At 39.1% G+C, this 26,292-nt stretch overlaps 1 protein-coding gene across 4 annotated transcripts in view; it reads right to left on the minus strand.

Moving 5' to 3' along the window:
• ATP8B4 (ATPase phospholipid transporting 8B4 (putative)) overlaps positions 1-26,292 on the minus strand; it is a 258,761-nt gene that overhangs the window by 41,356 nt on the left and 191,113 nt on the right. For all 4 annotated transcript variants that reach the window (XM_079914504.1, XM_079914503.1, XM_079914502.1 and 1 more), the window contains 6 exons: positions 23,582-23,746; positions 22,491-22,602; positions 20,646-20,751; positions 12,426-12,573; positions 9,253-9,436; positions 8,352-8,575 (listed from right to left, as the gene is read on the minus strand). In XM_079914504.1, the coding sequence (XP_079770630.1) occupies positions 8,352-8,575; positions 9,253-9,436; positions 12,426-12,573; positions 20,646-20,751; positions 22,491-22,602; positions 23,582-23,746 (939 nt within the window). The remainder of the gene's footprint in view (positions 1-8,351; positions 8,576-9,252; positions 9,437-12,425; positions 12,574-20,645; positions 20,752-22,490; positions 22,603-23,581; positions 23,747-26,292) is intronic.

Genomic DNA, 26,292 nt, shown 5'->3' on the forward strand with positions numbered 1-26,292 from the left:
AGAAAACTTTTATTTCTGAGAAACTAAAATCAAGACTTTGCTTTACTTCAACTGTCTAGATATTACCAAAAATATCAACAGAATTTGCTTTTAGTTTGGGGAATGTTATTCTTAAAAGAGAAAATTAAAAATGGGTATGGATGTGCCTTTAGGAAATCTCAACTTCTCAGAAAAAGGGGAAAATGTACAAAACCAATTTTCATTACAAAAAGGATTTGCTAATCTCCCTTGGAACATTTAAGATAACATAAAATGCTAAGATTTAATTCATACTCAATTTTTCTGGAATAAAATAATTGAAAAAATTAGCTCCATGTATATCATTGAAACCAGTAACTAAAACAAGAGGAAGGAGGAGTTGAGGAAGATGGCGGAAGAGTAAAACGCGGAGATCACCTTCCTCCCCACAGATACATCAGAAATATATCTACACGTGGAACAACTCCTACAGAACACCCATTGAACGCTGGCAGAAGACCTCAGACCTCCCAAAAGGCAAGAAACCCCCCCACGTACCTGGTAGGGCAAAAGAAAAGAGAACAAACAGAGACAAAGAATAGGGACGGGCCCTGCACCAGTGGGAGGGAGCTGTGAAGGAGGAAAGGATTCCACATACTAGGAAGCCCCTTCGCGGGTGGAGACTACGGGTGGCGGAGGGGGGAAGCTTCAGGGCCACGGAGGAGAGCGCAGAAACAGGGGTGCGGAGGGCAAAGCGGAGAGATTACCGCACGGAGGATCAGGGCCGACGGGCACTCACCAGCGCGAGAGGCTTGTCTGCTCACCCGCCGGGGCGGGCGGGGCTGCGAGCTGAGGCTCGGGCTTTGGTTGGAGCGCAGGGAGAGGACTGGGGTTGGCGGCTTGAACATAGCCTGAAGGGATTAGTGCACCACGGCTAGCCGGGAGGGAGTCCGGGGAAAAGTCTGCACCTGCCGAAGAGGCAAGAGACTTTTTCTTCCCTCTTTGTTTCCCGGTGCGTGAGGAGAGGGGATTAAGAGCGCTGCTTAAAGGAGCTCCAGAGACGGGCGTGAGCCGCGGCTAAAAGCGCGAAGCCCAGAGACGGGCATGAGACACTAAGGCTGCTGCTGCCGCCACCAAGAAGCCTGCGAGCGAGGACAGGTCACTATCCACACCTCCCTGCCAGGGAGCCTGTGCAGCCCGCCACTGCCAGGTTCCCGGGATCCAGGGACAACTGCCCCGGGAGAACGCATAGCGCGCCTCAGGCTGGTGCAACGTCACACTGGCCTCTGCCGCCGCAGGCCCGCCCCGCACTCCGTGCCCCTCCCTCCCCCCTGGCCTGAGTGACCCAGAGCCCTCGAATCAGCGGCTCCTTTAACCCCGTCCTGTCTGAGCGAAAAACAGACGCCCTCCGGCGACCTACACGCAGAGGCGGGACCAAATCCAAAGCTGAAACCCGGGAGGTGTGCGAACAAAGAAGAGAAAGGGAAATCTCTCCCATCAGCCTCAGAAGCAACGGATTAAATCTCCACAATCAACTTGATGTACCCTGCATCTGTGGAATACCTAAATAGACAACGAATCATCCCAAATTGAGGAGGTGGACTTTGGGAGCAAGATAGATTTTTTTTTTCCCCTTTTCCTCTTTTTGTGAGTGTGTATGTGTATGCTTCAGTGTGAGATTTTGTCTGTATAGCTTTGCTTTCACCATTTCTCCTAGGGTTCTGTCCGTCCGTTTTTTCTTTTTTTATTTAAAAAAATTTTTTTTCTTCATAATTATTTTTTATTTTCATAACTTTATTTTATTTTATCTTATTTTACTTTATCCTCTTTCTTTCTTTCTTTCTTTCTCTTTCTTTCTTTCTTTCTTTCTTTCTTCCCTCCCTCCCTCTCTCTCCCTTCCTTTCTTTCTTTCTTTCTTTCTTTCTTTCTTTCTTTCTTTCTTTCTTTCTTTCTTTCTTTCTTTCTTTCTTTCTTTCTACTTTTTCTCCCTTTTATTCTGAGCCATGTGGATGAAAGGCTCTTGGTGCTCCAGCCAAGAGTCAGTGCTGTGCCTCTGAGGTGGGAGAGCCAACTTCAGGACACTAGTCCACAAGAGACCTCCCAGCTCCAAATAATATCAAACGGTGAAAATCTCCCAGAGATCTCCATCTCAACATCAACACCCAGCTTCACTCAACGACCGGCAAGCTACAGTGCTGGACACCCTATGTCAAACAACTAGCAAGACAGGAACACAACCCCACCCATTAGCAGAGAGGCTGCCTAAAATCATAATAAGGCCACAGACACGCCAAAACACACCACCAGATGTGGACCTGCCCACCAAAGGCAAGATGCAGCCTCATCCACCAGAACACAGGCACTAGTGCCCTCCACCAGGAAGCCTACACAACCCACTGAACCAACCTTAGCCACTGGGGACAGACACCAAAAAAACGGGAAATACGAACATGCAGCCTGCAAAAAGGAGACCCCAAACACAGTAAGATAAGCAAAATGAGAAGACAGAAAAACACACAGCAGATGAAGGAACAAGGGAAAAACCCACCAGAACTAACAAATGAAGAGGAAATAGGCAGTCTACCTGAAAAAGAATTCAGAATAATGATAGTAAAGATGATCAACAATCTTGGAAATAGAATAGAGAAAATGCAAGAAAATTTAACAAGGACCTAGAAGAACTAAAGATGAAACAAGCAATGATGAACAACACAACAAATGAAATTAAGAATACTCTAGAAGGGATCAATAGCAGAATAACTGAGGCAGAAGAACGGATAAGTGACCTGGAGGATAAAATAGTGGAAATAACTACTTCAGAGCAGAATAAAGAAAAAAGAATGAAAAGAACTGAGGACAGTCTCAGAGACCTCTGGGACAACATTAAACACACCAACATTCGAATTATAGGGGTCCCAGAAGAAGAAGAGAAAAAGAAAGGAACTGAGAAAATATTTGAACAGGTTATAGTTGAAAACTTCCATAGTGTGGGAAAGGAAATAGCTAATCAAGTCCAGGAAGCACAGGGAGTCCCATACAGGATAAATCCAAGGAGAAATATGCCAAGACACATATTAATCAAACTATCAAAAATTAAATACAAAGAAAATATATTAAAAGCAGCAAGGGAAAAACAACAAATAACACACAAGGGAATCCCCATAAGGTTAACAGCTGATCTTTCAGCAGAAACTCTGCAAGGCAGAAGGGAGTGGCAGGACAGATTTAAAGTAATGAAGGAGAAAAACCTACAACCAAGATTACTCTACCCAGCAAAGATCTCATTCAGATTTGATGGAGAAATTAAAACGTTTACAGACAAGCAAAAGTTGAGAGTTCAGCACCACCAAACCAGCTTAACAACAAATGCTAAAGGATCTTCTCTAGGCAAGAAACAGAAGAGAAGGAAAAGACCTACAATAACGAATCCAAAACAATTAAGAAAATGGGAATAGGAACATACATATCGATAATTACCTTAAATGTAAATGGATTAAATGCTCCCACCAAAAGACACAGACTAGCTGAATGGATATAAAAACAAGACCCATATATATGCTGTCTACAAGAGACCCACTTCAGACCTAGGGACACATACAGACTGAAAGTGAGGGGATGGAATAAGATATTCCATGCAAATGGAAACCAAAAGAAAGCTAGAGTAGCAATTCTCATATCAGACAAAATAGACTTTAAAATAAACACTATTACAAGAGAGAAAAAAGGACAGTACATAATGATCAAGGGATCCATCCAAGAAGAAGATATAACAATTGTAAATATTTATGCACCCAACATAGGAGCACCTTAATACATAAGGCAAATACTAACAGCCATAAAAGGAGAAATCGACAGTAACACATCATAGTAGGGGACTTTAACACCCCACTGTCACCAATGGACAGATCATCCAAAATGAAAATAAATAAGGAAACACAAGCTTTAAATGATACATTAAACAAGATGGACTTAATTGATATTTATAGGACATTCCATCCAAAAACAACAGAATACACATTCTTCTCAACTGCTCATGGAACATTCTCAAGGATAGATCATATCTTGGGTCACAAATCAAGCCTTGGTAAATTTAAGAAAATTGAAATCGTATCAAGTATCTTTTCTGACCAGAATGCTATGAGACTAGATATCAATTACAGAAAAAGATCTGTAAAAAATACAAACACATGGAGGCTAAACAATACACTACTTAATAACGAAGTGACCACTGAAGAAATCAAAGAGGAAATCAAAAAATACCTAGAAACAAATGACAGTGGAGACATGACGACCCAAAACCTATGGGATGCAGAAAAAGCAGTTTTAAGAGGGGAGTTTACAGCAGTACGATCCTACCTTATAAAACAGGAAACATCTCAAATAAACAACCTAACCTTGCACCTAAAGCAATTAGAGAAAGAAGAAAAGAACCCCAAAGTTAGCAGAAGGAAAGAAATCATAAAGATCAGATCAGAAATAAATGAAAAAGAAATGAAGGAAACGATAGCAAAGATCAATAAAACTAAAAGCTGGTTCTTTGAGAAGATAAACAAAATTTTTGTTGATGAGCCAGACTCATCAAGAAAAAAAGGGAGAAGACTCAAATCAACAGAATTAGAAATGAAAAAGGAGAAGTAACAACTGACACTGCAGAAATACAAAAGATCATGAGAGATTACTACAAGCAACTCTATGCCAATAAAATGGACAACCTGGAAGAAATGTACAAATTCTTAGAAAAGAGCAATCTTCAGAGAATGAACCAGGAAAAAATAGAAAATATGAACAGACCAGTCATAAGCACTGAAATTGAAACTGTGATTAAAAATTTTCCAAGAAACAAAAGCCTAGGACCAGATGGCTTCACAGGCGAATTCTACCAAACATTTAGAGAAGAGCTAACACCTATCCTTCTCAAACTCTTCCAAAATATAGCAGAAGGAGGAACACTCCCTAACTCCTTCTACGAGGCCACCACCACCCTGATACCAAAACCAGATAAAGATACTACAAAAAAAGAAAATTACAGACCAATATCACTGATGAATATAGATGCAAAAATCCTCAACAAAATACTAGCAAACAGAATCCAACAGCACATTAAAAGGATCATATACCATGGTCAAGTGGGGTTTATTCCAGAAATGCAAGGCTTTTTTAATATACGCAAATCAATCAACGTGATACACCATATTAACAAATTGAAAGAGAAAAACCATATGATCATCTCAATAGATGCAGAGAAAGCTTTCGACAAAATTCAACACCCATTTATGATAAAAACCCTGCAGAAAGTAGGCATAGAGGGAACTTTCCTCAACATAATAAAGGCCATATATTACAAACTCACAGCCAACTTTGTCCTCAATGGTGAAAAACTGAAACCATTTCCACTAAGATCAGGAACAAGACAAGGTTGCCCACTCTCACCACTATTATTCAACATAGTTTTGGAAGTTTTAGCCACAGCAATCAGAGAAGAAAAGGAAATAAAAGGAATCCAAATTGGAAAAGAAGAAGTAAAGCTGTCACTGCTTGCAGATGACATGATACTATACATAGAGAATCCTAAAGATGCTACCAGAAAACTACTAGAGCTAATCAATGAATTTGGTTAAGTAGCAGGATACAAAAATTAATGCACAGAAATCTCTTGCATTCCTATACACTAATGATGAAAAATCTGAAAGTGAAATCAAGAAAACAGTCCCATTTACAACTGCAACAAAAATATTAAAATATCTAGCAATAAACCCACCTAAGGAGACAAAAGACCTGTATGCAGAAAATTATAAGACACTGATGAAAGAAATTAAAGATGATACAAATAGATGGAGAGATATACCATGTTCTTGGATTGGAAGAATCAACATTGTGAAAGTGACTCTACTACCCAAAGCAATCTACAGATTCAATGCAATCCCTATCAAACTACCTCTGGCATTTTTCACAGAACTAGAACAAAAAATGTCACAATTTGTATGGAAACACAAGAGACCCCGAATAGCCAAAGCAATCTTGAGAACGAAAAATGGAACTGGAGGAATCAGGCTCCCTGACTTCAGACTATACTACAAAGCTACAGTAATCAAGACAGTATGGTACTGGCACAAAAACAGAAATATAGATCAATGGAACAGGATAGAAAGCCCAGAGATAAACCCACACACATATGGTCACCTTATCTTTGATAAAGGAGGCAAGAATATACTGTGGAGAAAAGACTGCCTCTTCAATAAATGGTGCTGGGAAAACTGGACAGGTACATGTAGAAGTATGAAATTAGAACACTCCCTAACACCATACACAAAAATAAACTCAAAATGGATTAAAGACCTAAATGTAAGGCCAGACATTATCAAACTCTTAGAGGAAAACACAGGCAGAACACTCTATGACATAAATCACAGCAAGATCCTTTTTGACCCACCTCCTAGAGGAATGGAAATAAAAAGGAAAATAAACAAATGAGACCTAAGGAAACTTAAAAGCTTTTGCACAGCAAAGGAAACCATAAACAAGACCAAAAGACAACCCTCAGAATGGGAGAAAATACTTGCAAATGAAGCAACTGACAAAGGATTAATCTCCAAGAGTTACAAGTAGCTCATTCAGCTCAATAACAAAAAAACAAAAAACCCAATCCAAAAATGGGCAGAAGACCTAAATAGACATTTCTCCAAAGAAGATATACAGACTGCCAACAAACACATGAAAGAATGCTCAACATCATTAATCATTAGAGAAATGCAAATCAAAACTACAATGAGATATCATCTCACACCAGTCACAATGGCCATCATCAAAAAATCTAGAAACAATAAATGCTGGTGAGGGTGTGGAGGAAAGGGAACCCTCTTGCACTGTTGGTGGGAATGTAAATTGATACAGCCACTGTGGAGAACAGTATGGAAGTTCCTTAAAAAACTACAAATAGAACTACCATATGACCCAGGAATCCCACTAATGGGCATATACCCTGAGAAAACCATAATTCAAAAAGAGTCATGTACCACAATGTTCATTGCAGCTCTATTTACAGTAGCCAGGACATGGAAGCAACCTAAGTGTCCATCATCGGATGAATGGATAAAGAAGATGTAGCACATATATACAATGGAATATTACTCAGCCATAAAAAGAAACGAAATTGAGATATTTGTAGTAAGGTGGATGGACCTAGAGTCTGTCATACAGAGTGAAGTAAGTCAGAAAGAGAAAAACAAATACCGTATGCTAACATATATATATATGGAATCTAAGAAAATAAAAAAGTTCATGAAGAACCTAGGGGTAAGACGGGAATAAAGACACAGACCTACTAGAGAATGGTCTTGAGGATATGGGAAGGGGGAAGGGTAAGCTGTGACAAAGTGAGGGAGTGGCATGGACATATATACACTACCAAATGTAAAATAGATAGCTAGTGGGAAGCAGCCGCATAGCACAGGGAGATCAGCTAGGTGGTTTGTGACCACCTATAAGGGTGGGATAGGGAGGGTGGGAGGGAGGGAGACGCAAGAGGGAAGAGATATGGGAACATATGTATATGTATAACTGATTCACTTTGTTATAAAGCAGAAACTAACACACCAGTGTAAAGCAATTACACTCCAATAAAGATGTTAAAAAAAAAAAGAGGAAGGAAGAACAATTGAAGAAATCTCTAATGATCGTTATATTTACCATTTCATTCTCAAGGACAACCTTTTTCTTTTGTTGCTGTTGTTTAAAATATTGATGCCAATTTTTAATCATAAATATATTTAAATGCTATAAGTCTTACATTTCACAGTTGATACCCAGCATCAAAATTTTCCTGATATCCAAGATATGGGGTTAAGTAACCTTTAAAATGTCTAAAAGTAGATATAAAAATAGAATCCTAATTTACGAATTTGCTAATATTTCTTCCTTGCTACCAACATAACCTATGGATCAATTTTTAGCTGATGAATTGCTGTCAAACAGCCTTGAGGTCAGGGTAGCAATTCCTTCCCCTGATATAAAATATTTACATTCAGTGTGTTGGGTGAGTGATCATCTTTCCAACAGATATGCCTCAACTTTTCTTATTAGTGTTTCTCAGATTCTGAATTAAAACTCTACATCAAGCTTACCTGTCATCATACCCAAAATTTCAATAAAAACTTTAAAATGCACAGGAAGGAGTCGTCATTAGTTACTATGTAAATAAGCAAAAAATAAAACTCTAGCTAAATATATATTCTTCTTGGGCTCAAAGCTCAAGTCAACTATCCATTACATAATTTGTCACAGTGTCATTTATATTCGATATATAAAAATGACCTCTATTGATTAGTAAAGAGCCATGAACAACAGTCATCTACAATCCAGGGGATCGTATAAAAGAAAGAAACTTTTTTACCAACCTGGGCTGAGAAACCACAGAAGAAACCAAACCAGAAATGCACAAGTGTGAATGCAAAATTCTTATAGAAGAAATAGCGTAAGAATTTGCACATTCGGAAATAGGACCACCTTCCATGAACAAGGAGAAGCCTTTGGAGGTATCTAAACTGTGCAAATGCGTAGTCGCTGGCTAGGACTGCCTGCAGTCCTTCCTGGCCGCTGATGCCGACACCAATGTGAGCACCTACAAAGGAGAAGAGGGACAGTTTCACTCCCCAAACAAAGACACAACTTCTTTGGGGAACCTATCACTCCTCTTTTTTTAATTTGTTTTTTTATTTTTGGCCACACCACTTGGCTTGCGGTATCTTAATTCCCCGATCAGGGATCAAACCCGGGCCCCCAGCAGTGGAAGCACCAAGTCCTAACCACTGGACCGCCAGGGAATTCCCCTATCACTCTTCTTGTATGTTATTATTTATTCACAGAAACCCATAGCATTTATAACTTTTCCCATATATTATCTCATGAAACACTCATGATAGGTATTTATCCTAGTTTTTCAAAAGAGAAAATTGACACAGAAAGTTCAGTAACTTGAACAAAGTTTTACAATTTGTAAGTGGCAAAGCTGGGACTAAACCTTAGTGTTGGGACTGCGTATCTAATGTTCATTCCTCTACACCATAGCTACTTATTTCTCCAAACAGTGACCAATAACATAAATGATTTAGTTAAAGGTGTTTTCTTTTTTGTTTTTAATGAATGCTAATAATGGTGGATGAATTGAGCCCTAAAAGTATTAATTTCAGAAACACTGGGAAAATTAAATTGCAATGCAATCTCCATTACATATTGCCAAGTGCTGAACCTGGGAGCTCCAGGTCTGCAGCACACCCCGTTGAGCAAATGTCCCCTTACTTTTGATCATGCTGACGTCATTGGCTCCATCGCCTATGGCCAAAGTGACAGCATTTCTGTGCTTCTTCACCAGCTCTACTACTTGAGCTTTCTGGAGAGGGGTGACTCGGCAGCAAACCACAGTCTTACACATGCAGGCAAGTTCTAGAAGATCGTTCTTGACATCATTTTCTAGAGCATGGGCCTACGTTATTTTTTTTTTAAATCCACAATAGAACGAGAAATAATAAATGAGAGATGTCATTTGGGAAGCAGATTTCTTGTTTCTCAGCTGATTTCTAAACAGTTTCATTCACTTCAACAAGTCATTGTTGACTCAGGGCCACACAAACAACAAAAGAAAAGAGTATTGAACTCCTACTTAGTGCCAAGGAAGTTTACCATAAGAGTAAAAGACGCAGTGTCCTGTGTTTCTTCCTTGATACATTATCGTGCTGCATTGGAGAGATACAGTTGAATGCCGGAAAGGGTCCGGAATCCACTAAAATAAGGAAAAGCGAAGGCCAGAACCAATCCATCACCTCACCAAGTTTAGAATGAACTACAAAATGATGATTTGTCTGTTCTACATGATGACATTTTTGTTTCCTTTGCACTGTTGTTTTGTATATTTAGTGTTTCTTGTTGTGGTTGTTAATGTGAGAGCAAATGAGAAGCAGATGATCTGGAGATTAGCCCTTGAAGAACATAGCGACTGAAATCAAGAGAGGCCTGTGCAAAGGGTGGCATGCAACCTGTGTCTCAGGCAGGGTTCCCCAGCCATTTACACCCTTGCACTTCTTAGACATACCAAAGAAGGACTGAAAAAGAGAACATAATCCTTTGTAATTAAGTACAATTTTTTTCTAGAAAACATCTCTACATTATTTAATAAACACATTAAAAGAAAACAGGAATCCACCTAAACTTAGAGTCATCATTATCTTTGAATGAATCTTTAGTGAGATGTTCACAGCCCATTCACACTCTGGCCCCTATATTCCTTTTGAGTCTGTCTTCTACCACCACCTTCAGGTTTACTCTTTACTCCTGTCAGGCCAAGTTGCTTGTTTCCATAATTTGGCAGGTTCTTTCTTGCCTTTGTGCCTTTGTACTTGCTGTTTCCTCTACCTGAAAACATCACTTCCTCCAGGAAGTCTTCCCTGATTTTCCCATGAGGAACTAAATGTGCTGCTTTGCCTCTATGCTCTCAAAGCACTGTGTCCGGGCTTCCCTGGTGGCGCAGTGGTTGAGAGTCCGCCTGCCGATGCAGGGGACACAGGTTCGTGCCCCAGTCCGGGAAGATCCCACATGCCGTGGAGCGGCTGGGCCCGTGAGCCATGGCCGCTGAGCCTGCGTGTCCGGAGCCTGTGCTCCGCAACGGGAGAGGCCACAACAGTGAGAGGCCCGCATACCGCAAAAAAAGCACTGTGTCCATTCCTCCTTATAGTATTTGTCATACCACTGTGAGATTAGCTCTCACCAGATGACAATCCCTAAAACAAGGACTGTGTTCTCTTCACATCCTTATCCTCAGCCTCTAGCACAGTGACCTGGACATGCTTAATGAATGTTAATGGGATGAATGGAAGGATGGGTAAATGAGTATAAAAACATGACTCTAATGCAGAAAATTCTCGTGTCAAAGCCTACAATTCTTAGGGGAAAATTGTGAGTTAGCTTTCTCAAATATAATTACCCTCTCTGAAAGAGAAAGTGTGTAACTGGCTGTCTTGCTCAGAATGGTTCCCATCTCTTTCTTTTCTTTTTTCTTTATTATCAACAAGTGAAAAACCTAGACATAGACTGTGAGAAAGAAAGACCCAATTACATTCTGCAAAGCATCAAGATTTGAGCAAATTGGAATCATGATTTTTTTTTAAAAAACTGACCATACTAGTAGAAACACAGTCAATTCTCCTTAAATTAAAAATGACATTTCATGGTTTCATAAGCTTCAGGCTTTGAAGCTGAGGGGGTTCTTGAAGAGTGTCTATCTTAGCTCTTTCTTTCAACAGATTTAGAGACAGAGAGAGAATCTTGTGTGCTATCACCTTAGTACTCTAACTGCCCACACACTGGCCTCTTTGAGCCTGAGGGAAAGTCAAAGCACAAGTCATTTGGGACCCTTTCCCTATTGTGGTTGGTCCCAGGGCAATTCAGCTTGAAGACCGCCAGCTCTAAGTCCCAGCTGACAGGCTTAGAATTTTCAGTTGCTGCTCATTTGTGCAAAGGAGAAGTTCGTGTCATCTGGACAAACTTTCAACTAAGCTTGGCCTGCAACTGAGCTCTGTAACTTTCCATGGTGTAGAAGGCAACACATCATTACGTCTGGAATCCAGCTGGATAACGCTCTAAGCACTAAGAACTAACAGACAGCTGATCACAAGGGGGGGAATACAATATACTCATTTCCAACTTCTTTTGTCCTCTAAGAAACTGTCTACAAGAAGATACGTTTATTTTCCAAACTCCCAAAAGTGGAAAATGATCATCAAAGCCGGAGAAAGATGTGAGATTAGCTCTTTGTGCATATAAATGATAATTTCACTGGAGTACAATCAGAGCTTTTGTTTTCTAAATTAGAAACTCAGAAGAGCTTTTGATATTTGTTCAAGATTTGGAACCTGAACTACATTAAAAGTACAATGCAAGTTTATTCTATTACGACAAGAACCAGATTTCCTAATCAAAGCAAATTGTTTGGCATCGCTCTAAAATGCTGCTATTTAGAAAGACCACTAGAGGTATCTTAATGGCAATAATTTGGTGTGGTAATTATATGAAGGTCAGGTTGCACTCTGCAAATCACAAACATTAGCAAGAGCAATAATTGCAATACATCTATCCAGTTGCATTATTTTAATTAAACAACAGGGAGCTGTGACACTCTCCCTCAGAAAAGCACTTAAACAGTACTGCTAAACGGTCTGTAGTCATTTAGACAAGATTGATATCCTCTGAATTCAGTATTTCTTCAGATCCTCCCCTTCACTGTGGTGGTTCAAGCAATAATGTATGAAATATATATTAGAAGTTTCCCTTTCCTTTGCAAACAGGAAATCAGTGCATATGCCCTATTTCTAGTAGTGTCATTTGTTTTGAATACACAAAAAAAGATTTCATTATGACAGCACAAAAGAAATGATTATTGGGGTGGAGAAAAAGGAACAAAAAGCCTTAAGCAAACTCACCAAACTGTGGCCATTTATGATTAAGGCATAATCCCCTGTTACGGTTTCTTCTACAACTGAGTCCAACTCCAGCGGCTGCTTTTTTTCAAAAACTACATGGCCATTGGAAAAACTTCTGTTTTGTCCAAACAAATTTTCCTTTGCTTTCCTTAAAGGAGAGGGGAGGAAGGCAAATCATAACAAAGTATACAGAGCATACCTATTAACTCTAAGGAGAGACTGGCCTAGAGGTAAATTCATTTCATCACTATTCAGACAGACTGCTGCACGAGATACAGTTTCAGTAAGCTAGCTGGATAATTCTTTGTGATGGGGATACCATAGCAAATTTGCAAATTCCAGGAAGTAGGAGGGTAAACATAAGGAAAACAGATCATCTCGAACATGTTAGATTACCTAAAGGCTACATCATCATCTTGAGCTGGGCTTGAACTAGGTGCTCTTGATAAATTTGATACATAAGGTTACCTGAGCTTCACAGACTTAAGAACCACTGATCTGGCACCTGATGTTGTTAAACAATGGAAAGGGAAAGACTAAAGACAATTGATGAAATCTTCTAGGAATTCCAGGGAATTCTGTATATAAAATAAATTAATCAACTTGTAGAACAATGTAACATGATCCAACTTAAAACGGCAGTCTTCTGAGAAGCACATCTTTTAGAAGTTTGACAATAAAAACAAATAAAGGCGTTTACTGAATTGGCATAGTCATTATAACATAATGGAATATTTTAAGTGAAAATTGTACTCATCAGCCGAAACAATAGAATAAATCTTCTGGGAAAGACACTACAGACACCAAAGTGTAGAGGGTAGTTCCAAATGGAAACTCCCTCCAGTGTCCTAGATCTAATCAGCACTAGAATAACCCTGCCCACAACTCAACCATCTCTGCTGCTTAAGAGGAAGATTGTACTGTGACTTAACACCGTTAGAAGTGGCATTTTATTCTTCTCTTCAAGATGGAAAGACAATGCCTTTAAAGGAAGGAAAATTTCCTCTCCGAACCCCTTGGATGACAGGCTCTGAAGTAACATAGGGCAAGCTGACATGACTGCTAGAACTTTCAATCACAACCAGGGAACTACACAGTCGGCGCTCCGAAGTTGAGTGCCAAAGCCAGCCACCAACACTTTAGGCCACAACTAGCATATACGAAACACGTGCCCAGGAGAGAATGGGGAGTGAGAGACAGGCCAGAAAATGGATGTTTTGTCTTAAAAGCAAAATGAAATGGTTCCCCAAAGACTCATCTTATGTAGAAAGCATTTATTTAAATGGTTTTTTGCTGTGGCTCCTCTGAAAGAAGAGAATGTTCACATTACAAAAGCAGTCATTTTAGCCCTCAGCTTTCTAATTATTTGAAATTGTAACACTAATTTGTTTACAAGTTTTTTTTAAAAAAACATCTTCTGGCTCAACATCTCCTTCTGCTGTCCAGGACCAAAATCACATCCTGCATTTAAGGAACCCAGAGAACCCAAAGGTTACATGCCCTTGGCTCCAGGGATGATATTATACGTTTTAGCAATCAGTTTGCAGAATCAAATAAAAAGATTTATAAAGTCAGAGTGCTATGTGTGAAGTTTAGGGAGTTAAGGAAGGGGGCGGGAGGGAGAACAGACATGAAAAATCATTGTTTTAAGTGGGAGATACAGGGCTTTTGCATCAGATAATCATGTCAGGGAATCCTCCTCACACTCATGAAAATTTACAGTCCATATAATGAAGAAAGCAAGAGAGACAAGTTCCTCCAAAATGAACATTTCTCTGACAGTGTTGCAGAGCTCATAAATTAGGTCCTCAGAAAGCACCAAAGGGCAAACATCTCCTGAAGTTTCCTTTTCAGTAAAGTTCTCACTTGCTGTATAAATGACTCAAACTCTGTTTTCCCCCAGAGAATGAAAGCATTCCAAAGAAGGGTGAAGTTCATGAAAGTATTGGCTGAAATTCTATTTACTTAGGATTTTTTTCCCCTAAACTGTCTTCCTAACATCTCACATGAACCCTTTTCCGGGCAGAAAAGGGACAGTGTTTCCGGCTCTGCTTAAATCCCCACCGCACTCCCTCCAAACAGGCCAGCCCTTTGCCCATGCTCTATAGCTGTCATTTCTTTTTCTTCCTGGAACTTAGCTCTTCAAACACCAGCTGGTCCTCGCCAAACAATTTATTAGGAGGGAAAAAGCGACACATAACTCCCTTCGTGGAATATGAATTATACATTTTTGCGGGCATGATACACAATGCTTTACTAGAGAATACAAGTAACAAATGCTAAAACAGAAGAGTGCCTGATTTTTCCAAGCTCTGTAATGAAGGGCAGTCTGTTACAATGTCGGCATGCAGAAAGGTATTATCGGTTGAGGCGACTTTGGCATTCACAGCCCCATGCCACCACAAACACAGCAAAGCACAGTTAGGCCCACGTTAGCTTACATGCAATCTATAAAGAAAAGAGATGGTAGGAGAAAGAGTCATTTTTTCAGTCTTAAGGCACTCTATATTCAAACCTTAAAACGACCTGTTAGAAAATAGATGGAAACCATGACGTCATGTTTAGACAAATACAATTTTGACTTTGATATGAGCATTGGGCTTGAAACCTGGAGATCTGGCTTCAGGCCCAAGGTCTGCCTCTGATATCTCATATGCCCACAGCTGAGCTATCTGACCTCTAGCCACTTGATTAGTCAGTTACAGACCCAGGCGAGAACCCAGGTCTTCAAATTCCTAGCGCTCTGTCTACTGCACCAAAAGGTTTACACATAGTTAGCCACAGGCTGCCTCTAGGTTGGGAAAAAGGCATAGCACTAGAGCACCAGTTAGGGTAAAAGAGTACCCTGCCAACAGTAGAGAAAGGGAGAAAGTACATGAAATTTTGATGTCAAGCCCAAGTTTCATCCCTTATTAACTGTGTGACCTATAAGATACTCAGCCCCTGAAGCGGTATCTTTATTAGAATCTAGGGGAATGATACCAGTGAATCACACTGGTTGATACCATTAAGAAAGCTCAGGCAGCTGTACCAGGCTGTACTGGAAGGTCTCCAATATTAGTGAGTACTCTAAAATTTTACAATTTATGATAGAAACTAAACTTACTAAAACATTTTGCCGGGGTGACTAGAAATTGAGAATTAGGAACAAGGTGCATTTTGTTTGGCCTGCATAATGTCTAAAAAGAATCCGTATGAATTTATGGACAACGTGTTGTTCACCTTCACCAACGCCCCAAACATTCCATAATGCCTTGTACAGCCCAGATCACACAACTAATATTTCCTGCCTGGCCCTGGAGCCATTTGCATTTATGAACCCTGCTCATTCAAACAATAACTTTCCATCAAGTAGGTGTGCAAAAAATGCAATATGTATTTTGTTGATTAAAGAGGAAATGTCAGTTCCTAGGTATATCACTAGGATACTACTCAGAAGCAGTAGAGTCACTTCATGGTTTAATTAATTTTCCTAACAATAAAACATGTGCTCAATGCAACAAAAATGAAACATGTAATGGGTTTGCTTGTCAGCCCAAGCAAAATTACATCCTCAGTCTGCTTTTCTTTGGGCAGAAGACATATGTATTGAAGAAATGTAATCAATGCAGTAATATTTGGAGAAAGCATAACAGGGTTTAATTGTAGATTTCTGGGCATGCCCTGAATACTAAAGCAGCTATGGCAGCAAAGTTAACCCAGGACTCAATGTGTCTAAAACATTTTCATGACATTAAATTTGAAACAAGCTGTATGCATGCATGATATGCATGAAACTTACATATCAATGTTTATGAAATAATTGAAACATATTTGACAGGTTTAAATATGAGCATTTAGGTCATTTCCTCCCAATAGTTACTATCACTTAGATCCTCTTCTTCTGATACTTCTTTTTAATGTTTTTGCATGAAAAAGCAAAACTCTAACCCACTGAACTCAAAGGTGTAACACAAGAAAATTGAGTGGTGTAAATTTATCATTTCAATATTTCATCCCCAAAGCCATGGGTTTAGATATAAGTGGCCAAGATTAGGATTACAGAGAGCAGCACCTCCAGTAATAACTTTTCTTGGATGCTCTTTTTTCCCCATAACATAAAGCAACTGTATACTATAAATGTATTGATTCTTCTCATACAGAATTTTCTATCATTCATTGCCTCTCTGTTGTAGAGTCTCAGAATGGGGTAATCTCCAAATCTGAATTGAAATAAACATTATTTGCCAGCAAGTTAAACAAGGTGGCCTCAAGAGTCCTGAAAGAATTAGTCTAGATGGAAAATCTTTACTTTTTTCCCTCCTCACTAAAAAAAATGGAGATAATCTTTTGGCTTTTTTCCTAATTGTAAAAGTATTGTATGGACACTATTACAACTTCAGATAACACAAAGAGCCATAAAGAAGAAAGCAAACATGATCCATAATTGTATCACCAAGAGAGAACAACTGTACGTATATGTTCTCAAGAACTTGATGTGGAGGTAGGTAGGTAGATATGGATATAGATGTATAGTGTTTTATACGTATACATACATAGATACATATATACTTTTTTAAAAAAATGGATAATGTTATGCATGAAATTTCATAAACTCATTTTTCACTTAAATATATCGTGGACATCTTCCAATGTCAAAAAACACATAATCACTTTTAAGACTGGATAGTATCTCACTCCATCTATATATCATAGTACTTAACAAAATCCCTGTGGCTGGGTATTTGAGCAATTTCTAATTTTCTATTCATAATCGATGCCACAATATGTATGTATGTATACAAACACACACACGTACACACACACATACATTTGTCCATTTATTTTTCTTAAGGACAATTCCTAGAAGTAAGAATCATTGGGTCAAAACTGTGCACATACATGATTTTGAAATATATTGCTAGTTCACCGTCTAGAAAGTTTCTACCAACTTACACTCCCAACAACAGTATATAGGAATTCATATTTCTCCACATTCCTTCCATGTAATGACAGTTATGTCACCTACTTAGTCAACCACATGTGGCTGGATAAAATCTTGAGAAATTAACTTCGGTTCCCCACCCCTTGCAATTACCACGGCCACCACAGGTGACCCTCTCTGTTTACTCCGAAACATACCTTGCCTCGGGGGATCTGACAGGGCCAAATACAGAGAAAACAAAAGTCAAGATTTTGTTTTCTGAGTACCAAAATGGACTCCTGAAACTCATAGCAGCATTGTCATCCTGAATTCCAGCAATCTGGAATTCCACTAATTGGGCTTTTTGAGAGGGAAAAGTTTCTTCAAGTGTCAAAAAACTAATCCTTAAAGGAATCAGGGCATAAACTGTTGCCCTAAGCAACAGACTAGAAAAAAATGACTTCTTTTCTCCATTTCCCATCCAGCCTAGAGGAGAGGGACTTTGAAGAGGAGGTTAGATGCTCGTGAATCACTAAAACAAGCCTGGGTGCTGACCCACACCCTGGACTGGGAGTGGATAATGGAATTCTCAGATAAGTTTTTGGGAATCTGAGTATGGACGCGTTGCCACTGACGCATGGTGACATGGAGGGTAGTAGAAGAAAGAGAGGTAACCATGTGAGAGCACGTCTCAGACACAGAGAGGTAAGGAAGAGCCCCTAAACTTCCATGTTTCCTCAGGAGGATGCGGAAGTCAGCCAACAGGGACAGCCAGCAACCCAGAGACCAGAGACCAGACAGGGACACAGAAATGGGAAGTGCCAGAGGCCACAGGATAGACGCTGAGGATCAGTGACAGGTAAGGCAATTGCACATCCTAGACGTGAACTAAATTTACCCGGAGTGCCTAACTTAATTGTTCTGTCATCAGGCAGAAAAGGGGTTCAAGTTCAGTTTTAGAAAATTTAATGAGTTTCTCTTCTTGCACAGCTCAGTGTATTCCAGGCTGTGAAGTCAGACAAGCTAGAAATGACAGAGCCTCCTTCTGCATCTCTTCGCATCAAGTCGAATTCCAAGTCCTACCCATTCTACCTCCGAAACAGCTATCAATTTCATTCCACTTTTTCCTTGCCCGTTCTTACCACCTCGCTGCCTTAGTTCGACCCTCATCATCCCTAAACTTAAGTATTGTATTCCAACAGCTTCCTCATCCATCTACCCATCCCATTCATTTTCTGTCAAACATACTTCATCTATCCTGCCACTACAGTGTTATTTCTAAAGTGCAAAATTGGATTTGTCTCTTGTCTGCTTAGAAGTCCTCTCCATCCATCCAGTACCTTCAGGATAAAGTATATTCACTTCGGCTTATCACTCAATCTATCACCACTTCATCTCTGAAAAATTATCCCCGCCCATAACTCTGTAGTACACTCCAGCTACAACTTGACAGGTTGCTCCTGGAATATAACATATCTTTCACATCTGTATGCCTTTGTGTGTGCTGTTCCATCAACCTGCAATATTATTATTCAATGTAATCAACAGAGAAAGAGGATCCATAAAATTTGTAATGGGAGTCAGCATGTTGTTTTCAGTATCTTAAGAAGGTTAATGAAAAGCGTAGAATTTTCTATGATAAGAACGTAGAGACTCCCTACGTTTTTAAAGTTTTATCTTCCTTTCAGCTACCTTACATCAACCTGGTGTAAAAAACTGCTATATCACACTGGTTAGAAGCTGTGACTGAAGATTATGTGTGTCTTTGCCAAATAAAAATTAGGAATTCTAATTAACTGTGACTGATATAATTTTATTATTATTATTGATATGATTTTAATAATAGACTCCATAGGGTCTATTGGGGAAATATTTTTAAAAATTAGTCCTTTTTGGTGGAAAGATTGAGAACAATGGCTGAAGAAAGAGGGCGAGAGGAAGGGAGGGAGTGGAAAGAGAGGAGGGAAGGCAAGAAGGATGCTCACTGAATAGCCATAAAGCTTTATGTTCTTACATTAATCCCCCAAATAAAATAATTTACAAGGTAGGTATTTGTGTGTTTTTCCATTTTACAAATGAGGAAACCAAACAAAGGGTGGTTGAATAGCATCTCAAAAGTCACTTAGCCAGCCAGGAGCATGAAGACAAGATTCCAACTTGGCTCCAGTTAACACAGAGCCTGTACTCTTCCTCTTACACCTGCTCTCTCTCCCTGAAATCCATTCTGCTCTAGTTGCTAACCTGGTGTCTGACCTCAAGTGAAGCAGCCATGTGCCTCAACGACTGCACTTTTTATATTAGCTATTTAAGGAGAGTAAGAATACACCCAAGGTGTGTTTAGAGAGACACGTGACACGTGAGTGGGTGCACAGGCTCTGGGGCCACGCTGCCTAGATTCAACCCCAGCTGAACCACTGACTGGCTGTGAAACTTTGGGCACATTACTTACCCTATGTGTGTCTCAACCTCCTAATCTGTAAATCAAGGATAATGATAACACCTTCCACTGGGTTGCTTTGAGAATGAAACAAGAGAATACATGTCTACTGCTTACCATAGGGTCCCAGGCACTACCTCAAAGCATTTAGCAATAGGCTCGTTAGAATCTTGATCTGTTTACATCTATCCTCCTTCAGCAAGAGTTAAATTCCCCCCAAAACAAAAAGTCATTTAAAGAAAAAGATTTTCTTGAGGTAAAAATTTTAATTACTATTAATTATTAAATAAATTGTTAATATTTTCCCAATAGACCCTATGGACTCTCTTGTTAAACTTATAGAAATAATAATAATAAAATTATGTCAGTAATCATGAGATTTCCCAACTCATATGCAGTCTCCAGTCATAGCTTCTAACCAGCATGATACAGCCATTTTCTACAGTGAGTAAGGCAATGTAAAACGGTTGGGAGATTTCATCTATAAGTATCAAGTGGGGTGCTCACAGTTAAGGCTTCCTTTCTTTTCAAAGTTCAGGAACAAAAGTTAAACGATGGAGGCACGTGAAGGAAGCCCATCGTGCCCCACTGCTGTGCTGAGGTGGCTGTGTTAGCCCCTCGAGACTGTAGCAAAAGCGGCAAAGCAGTTGGCCTCTAAGCCATTTGGCCAGACCCAGAGTGGGCTGAGTTTAGAGAAGCTCCTACCAGCGCCAGCAAGCAAAAATTGTTATAAGGCAGCACTTTCTGAAGTTCTGGGGAAATAATTAGGCAGACTTTTAAAATGTTCTTCTTCAAAGGGGATTTTCCTCTTTCTCAACTATCAGATTTTCCTTTCCCCTCCCCCTCCCTCTGTTCCTTTCCTCCTTCCTCTAGCACTTACCTGAGTTCTTCTCTGACCTCCACAGCTGTGTTCCCTGCTATGATGAACACGTCATGCATGTCATCAGTCAGCATGTTGCAGGCGTAGCCAATATTGATGGCAGTTTCTGATACATAATAAAGCCGACTTCAGTTAGAACATTACTTAATAACGTAAGTACCTTTTCATAAAAGTTTTGAGGCCCTTGCTCTATTTCCTTATAGCCTACAGGCTTCCTTAACTTCAAAGAGAGCATGATCGGTGAGGAAATACAAGAAGCCCAGGGAGAAATTCAAAGATTTGTTAAATCCATGGAGAAATAGCAACATCTGTGAATCCTCAGCATTCTCATCTAGTTTTTAAAAAAACTTTTTGATTCCCAAAATGAGTACTCATGAAAATATCCCAAGATCTTGTGATTAGTAAAATGTATACATTTAAAAAATTTTACCAGAAGTCTCAAATACTGCCTTTAGAGAGCTGAAATACTAAACTTAGCTATTATTCAATCTGATATAATAGACAAATTGAAAAAAAACTCACAAAAAGTTCAGTTGAACAGCAAAAATGATCTTACAAAATTTTTTAGTTCTTCCACATGCAACATTGCCATATTTCCATTAAGTGAACAGAAATTTGGAATTTGTCTATCACCTCAAAAAAAACCAGGACTGCTGCTACTAGATAACTAGAGTATTACATGATATTGACTAGACCTTCCTCTAATTTTGTAGAAATGGAGCCTAGGATAGTTAAGTACCCCCTTTCATCTGCAATATAATCATCTGATTCTAATTTTACTGAGTCGTTAGACTTCAGCGAATTCTATAGAATCATTAGGTTTGTCCTAAGTCAAGGAGGACAATTGATAAAACCTCACAATGTCCTTTGTAGAAACCGCAGAAATGAAAGCTAAACAGTAAACTTGTGGATATTCATAACTAATTGAACAGCTGTACCCACTGATCAACATCAAACTCTAGGAAGTCTAATAACACAACACAGAGCTCGACTCTCTATGGTTTATCTTTTGTAATCAGTGATTTGAGTAAACATATAGAGAACTGATTTATCATATCTGCAAATACTCCAATGTTCTAAAAAAGTTAGATAGAATCTTAAAAACATGTGTGCCACTTAACTGAATATTTCTGGTCCACTGATGGCCCAGCAGAAAATCATTTTTGTTTTAACCACTGCTAGCAATAGATCCAAAATGTATTGATCCCCTTTTCTTTCTTAGGAAACACAGTATTCTGAACATAATGACTCTTTCTCTGATGACTTGGCATATTGTCATGCCTGAAAGTGGGTCAGCTCTCCTTGTACAACTGCATGGGCAGTCCTGGAATCAGCCAGGTTGCACTGGTACAGCTGTGGTAGTTGTTAAAATACCAAAATATTTCCATACCAGCTGATAAACAGCTGCTTCCTTGAGACTCTCCAAAGCCTACCCCTCCTCTAAGATTCCCAAACCTTCCTACCATGAAGAAACTAAAGAAGTAATGCTGAGGTCTCCAATGTCCTGCTTCAGAGCTGTGGCACTCCCTCTCCTAACCAGGAGCAGTGCACATACAAACCAATAGTTCAACATTTTTAATACCATTGTTGCCTACGGGTATAACTATTATTTTTAAGAGGCAATTGAGCTGAAACTCAACTGGCCGCAGGGTATACTATAGAAGATATTTTGTTAGTTTGATAGTAAATTCTTGCAATATATGAGCTTTCCTTTTTGTATTTCAACTCTTTCCTATGCGGAGGACCGGGCAAATGTCTCCTTAATTAAGCTTTCTGGTTAATTAAAATTTTACCACAGAAATTATTGCCCCCTTGTCAAAACATCATCATCTATTTTCAAATTACCTTGTTTGTCTCCTGTTAGGACCCAGATCTTAATATTGGCCAGTGATAAGCTTGTAACCGTTTCAATAACACCCTCTTGTAACTTATCTTCTACAGCAGTTGCACCTAGTAGCTTCATTAAAAAAGAATACCTCACGTTAATGCATGCAAAAAATACCCATAACATCCACAGCTTTCAATCACAGAGTTTAGAGGTCAAGGGACATGAATTGAAGATGGAGCGTATGATGCACTGATATAACAAGCATCCTATTATGTACAGAGGTGGGCTGGGAAGGACCCTAGAAGGAGGTTCCCTAATCAAGGCAACTGATGGGCATTCCAATTAGGGCAGAGATCCTGGGAGTTAGAATTTACATGAGGGATCTGATATGCTCAGATAACATATTAGGATAATATGATAATATGGACTTCTAAGGACTTAAGAATCCCCCAGTTATATTAACATGGAAGGGTACAAAGGAGAGCCCTCATCTCAGAGTCAGGATCACAAAAAAACTAGAGCCATTCTCTTAAATTAACAAACCATCAGATGCCATAAACTAAAAAGTGAAGGTTCTTGTGCAACATTTCATCCAAAGATGAGCAAGGTGTGCTCCCTAATGCCTCACAATAGCTAAGCATTCTGGCCACTGGGGCCTCAGGGAAGAGTGGTTTCTAGAATATATCACACTCTGGACAGTACAGATATCATCAGAATCTCATGGGTCTAGGATGGTTTACAGCTACAGCCCCACTCTTCATGGCAAGTTTCCCTGCTCTAAAAAGGTGGGTTACAAAGCATGGAGGAAAAAAAAAAACACACATAACATCAAACAAAACATGACATACCAGAGGCTGACAAAGAATAGGGAGTCTAATACCTTCTACTCTTGGGGGACTTCCAATTGCACAAGCTACTGTTAATAGAAATAATCCTCTGGCCACATGTGGCAAGCTCAAAGTCAACATATAAAGCATGATTCATTGTTTGAAAGAGTAACATCTGCTGTGTGCAAGATGATTTAGCCAATGGATTATTCCCATGCTAGATCTCTAAACACATATTATCCCTTCTGTAAACACAAACCATCATGCTTCTAAACTCATACCATCAAATCCCTTTCGATTTCTTCATACAGCCCTGCTATCCGTTCATCCCTCTCATCTACGGCAGCGTTTGCATCTTCAAGCATCTTGTGCCACTCTTTGAAGTACTTGTCATCCAGATCTCTGTATGCGATGGCCAAGGTTCGAAGGCCTTCTCCTGCAAATTCCTGCCAGGGCAGACGGAGACTTAGGAACCATCCCAAAGCAATAATCACAGCAATAAAACAACAATGACAATAATAGGTAAGAAGTTTTGCACTCAAATTTATTTTCTCTCAAGAGCACTACTTATTCATCCTGACCTCGAACTTTCTAATCCCCTTGGAAAGGGGAGATGATATTTTTATTTTGTGTTTTTTTGGTTGAAACATTCAAGGGACCTAGCATTCCCCCTTAAGACTGCTGAAATGCCCTCTGAAGGGTCCTAGTTGAGAGGTGATCAATGGTGCCCATGACTTGAGATAACAATTTGAAGCAACATATTCGTTTCTAACCTATCCCCTGCCTGAAGGAAGCACTGCTGGTAATGTGAGGGACCCAGCCTGTTTCAAGGCCTATGGCCCTTGGCTTTTAGGGGAGAAGAAAGAACCCTCAGAGGAGCCATAGCTCTCAAATCAAAGGTAGGAGGCTCTCTCAAGGGGCTGCAGCATGACATCTCACCAAAATCTTGTCACCTTCCTCCTAATAATACAGCCACATCTAAAATTAACTCTGTCCTACTTGAGTTTATGTTTGAAATTTTCCATAATAAAATACATTTATTCAATAATAGATGAATAAATAGATGTCAGGTGATAGAAATTTAAGGATATAAATTAAAGTTATAATAATAACTCTAGGGGAAAAGTGAGAGAGAAAGGCAGAAAAGTTTAATATAAATGCTGGCTTCTGGGAAGTAGTACTAGAAATGGAGGCTGACTTTTACTTTTCAACCTAGAACTTCTGTAAATCTTTTTTTGCTATATTAAGGCCTAATTTTAATAATAAAACTGTTTGAAAGTTTAAAGAGACAGTCAAGTCCAGTTAGTTTTTTAAAAAATCATTATTTTTCTAGAAACTATTTTCTATGGAGTTAGTATTTAATAATAGGTCAAATTTATCAGAGGATGATACTCTTCATTTAGTGTCTCAGGAAGCCAACAATCTTAAATTATACCTCTAGTGCTTTATGCTTCTAACATGAAAATAAATAAATAAAAATAGGAGGCTGGTAGTTGCTAAGTGTTTCACACAGCTGCAATAGCTAGAAACATATGTTGAATGCTTGGGGAAATGCTAAAAACCTCCCACTTTGCCTAGGCCTCTGGTGGTCATTTTATGGGCTGCCACACTGTAAGCGTTTTCATAACCATTTCTGCTCCTTTGGGCACTGCCACAGAGCATGTCTTCTCTGTTGTGTTCTGGCTTATGAGACAGACACAGGTTTGCAATCAAGCATATATTAAACCATGACACACCCTAATTAGGTAAATGGAAAGAAAAGTCAGTGCATACTGCGGTGATGTGGTTTAGCCCAGAGAGACCATGAGAAAAATTATCCAAATTTATCTCGTAGGCAGTTGGTAGCACTTTGGATATTGCAATCACATTGTACAAGCCCTCCTCCAAGACCACCACTGGGTCCCCTACTGATCTGAAAATCTAGTTACTGCCTTTTATAAGGATCTTTTGTCCTCTTAATTTGCACAAACACTTCTTTGACTTTAACTTTTTCTTTTAACATCTTTATTGGAGTATAATTGCTTTACAATGGTGTGTTAGTTTCTGCTGTAAAACAAAGTGAATCAGCTATATGTATACATATATCCCCATATCTCCTCCCTCTTGCGTCTCCCTTGCAACCCCACTGGGCATTACAGTGCCTTTCTCTTTGTTCTGCACAGCAGTGAATCAACTCTAAGATGACACTACAAAAGGGGACAGATGATTTAAGTTATTTAATTAGTGCACGAAACACAAGTTGAATTCTAAATGAACACTTCAACAAGGTCGTTTCCTATCATTAAACAATTCAAAAATCAATAATTAAATATAAATTTAAAACCGCAGAATTTAGAATAAAGTGAATGAAGCGAAAGCAAGTCAAATTGATACTACCTGGAAAATAAATCTTTTGCATAGAAATATAAAAAGATCAAATTTGGCTTCCCATACTTTAGCATGAAAATCCAGGGCCTTGGTGTTTGAGCAATGGCAAAATCAAATACTTATGATTCCAATGTTGTTTCCATAAAAAAAAAAAAAATTAAAAGACCATGCTAGCCTTCTGGAAAAGATTAAAAGAAAATCAAGAATGCTCTATTGGAAAGACAAAAACAATAGCTATGTTTGTAACCAATATTACCAGACCATCATTCTTTAAACTTAAAGTCAGCCAGAGTTTTTTTATTTGTTTGTTTGTTTGTTTAAAGATTCAGGGAATGTTTTATATTAAATATACGGCTTGGCAAAGAAAATAAATCCTCAATAGTTGTTTTCTTTCTTTTTTTGGAAGTTTAAAAAAATTTTTAATCTTTTTTTAACATCTTTATTGGAATATAATTGCTTTACAAAGTTGTGTTAGTTTCTGCTGTATAACAAAGTGAATCAGCTATACGTATGCATATATCCCCACATCCCCTCCCTCTTGCATCTCCCTCCCACCCTCCCCATCCCACTCCTCAATAGTTTTTTAAAGGAGAGAAACCAAGGAGGAAATAAGAGTTTTGAGCAA

Source organism: Stenella coeruleoalba (assembly GCF_951394435.1).
Source record: "Stenella coeruleoalba genome assembly, chromosome: 2".
In the NCBI taxonomy this organism is placed as follows: domain Eukaryota; kingdom Metazoa; phylum Chordata; class Mammalia; order Artiodactyla; family Delphinidae; genus Stenella; species Stenella coeruleoalba.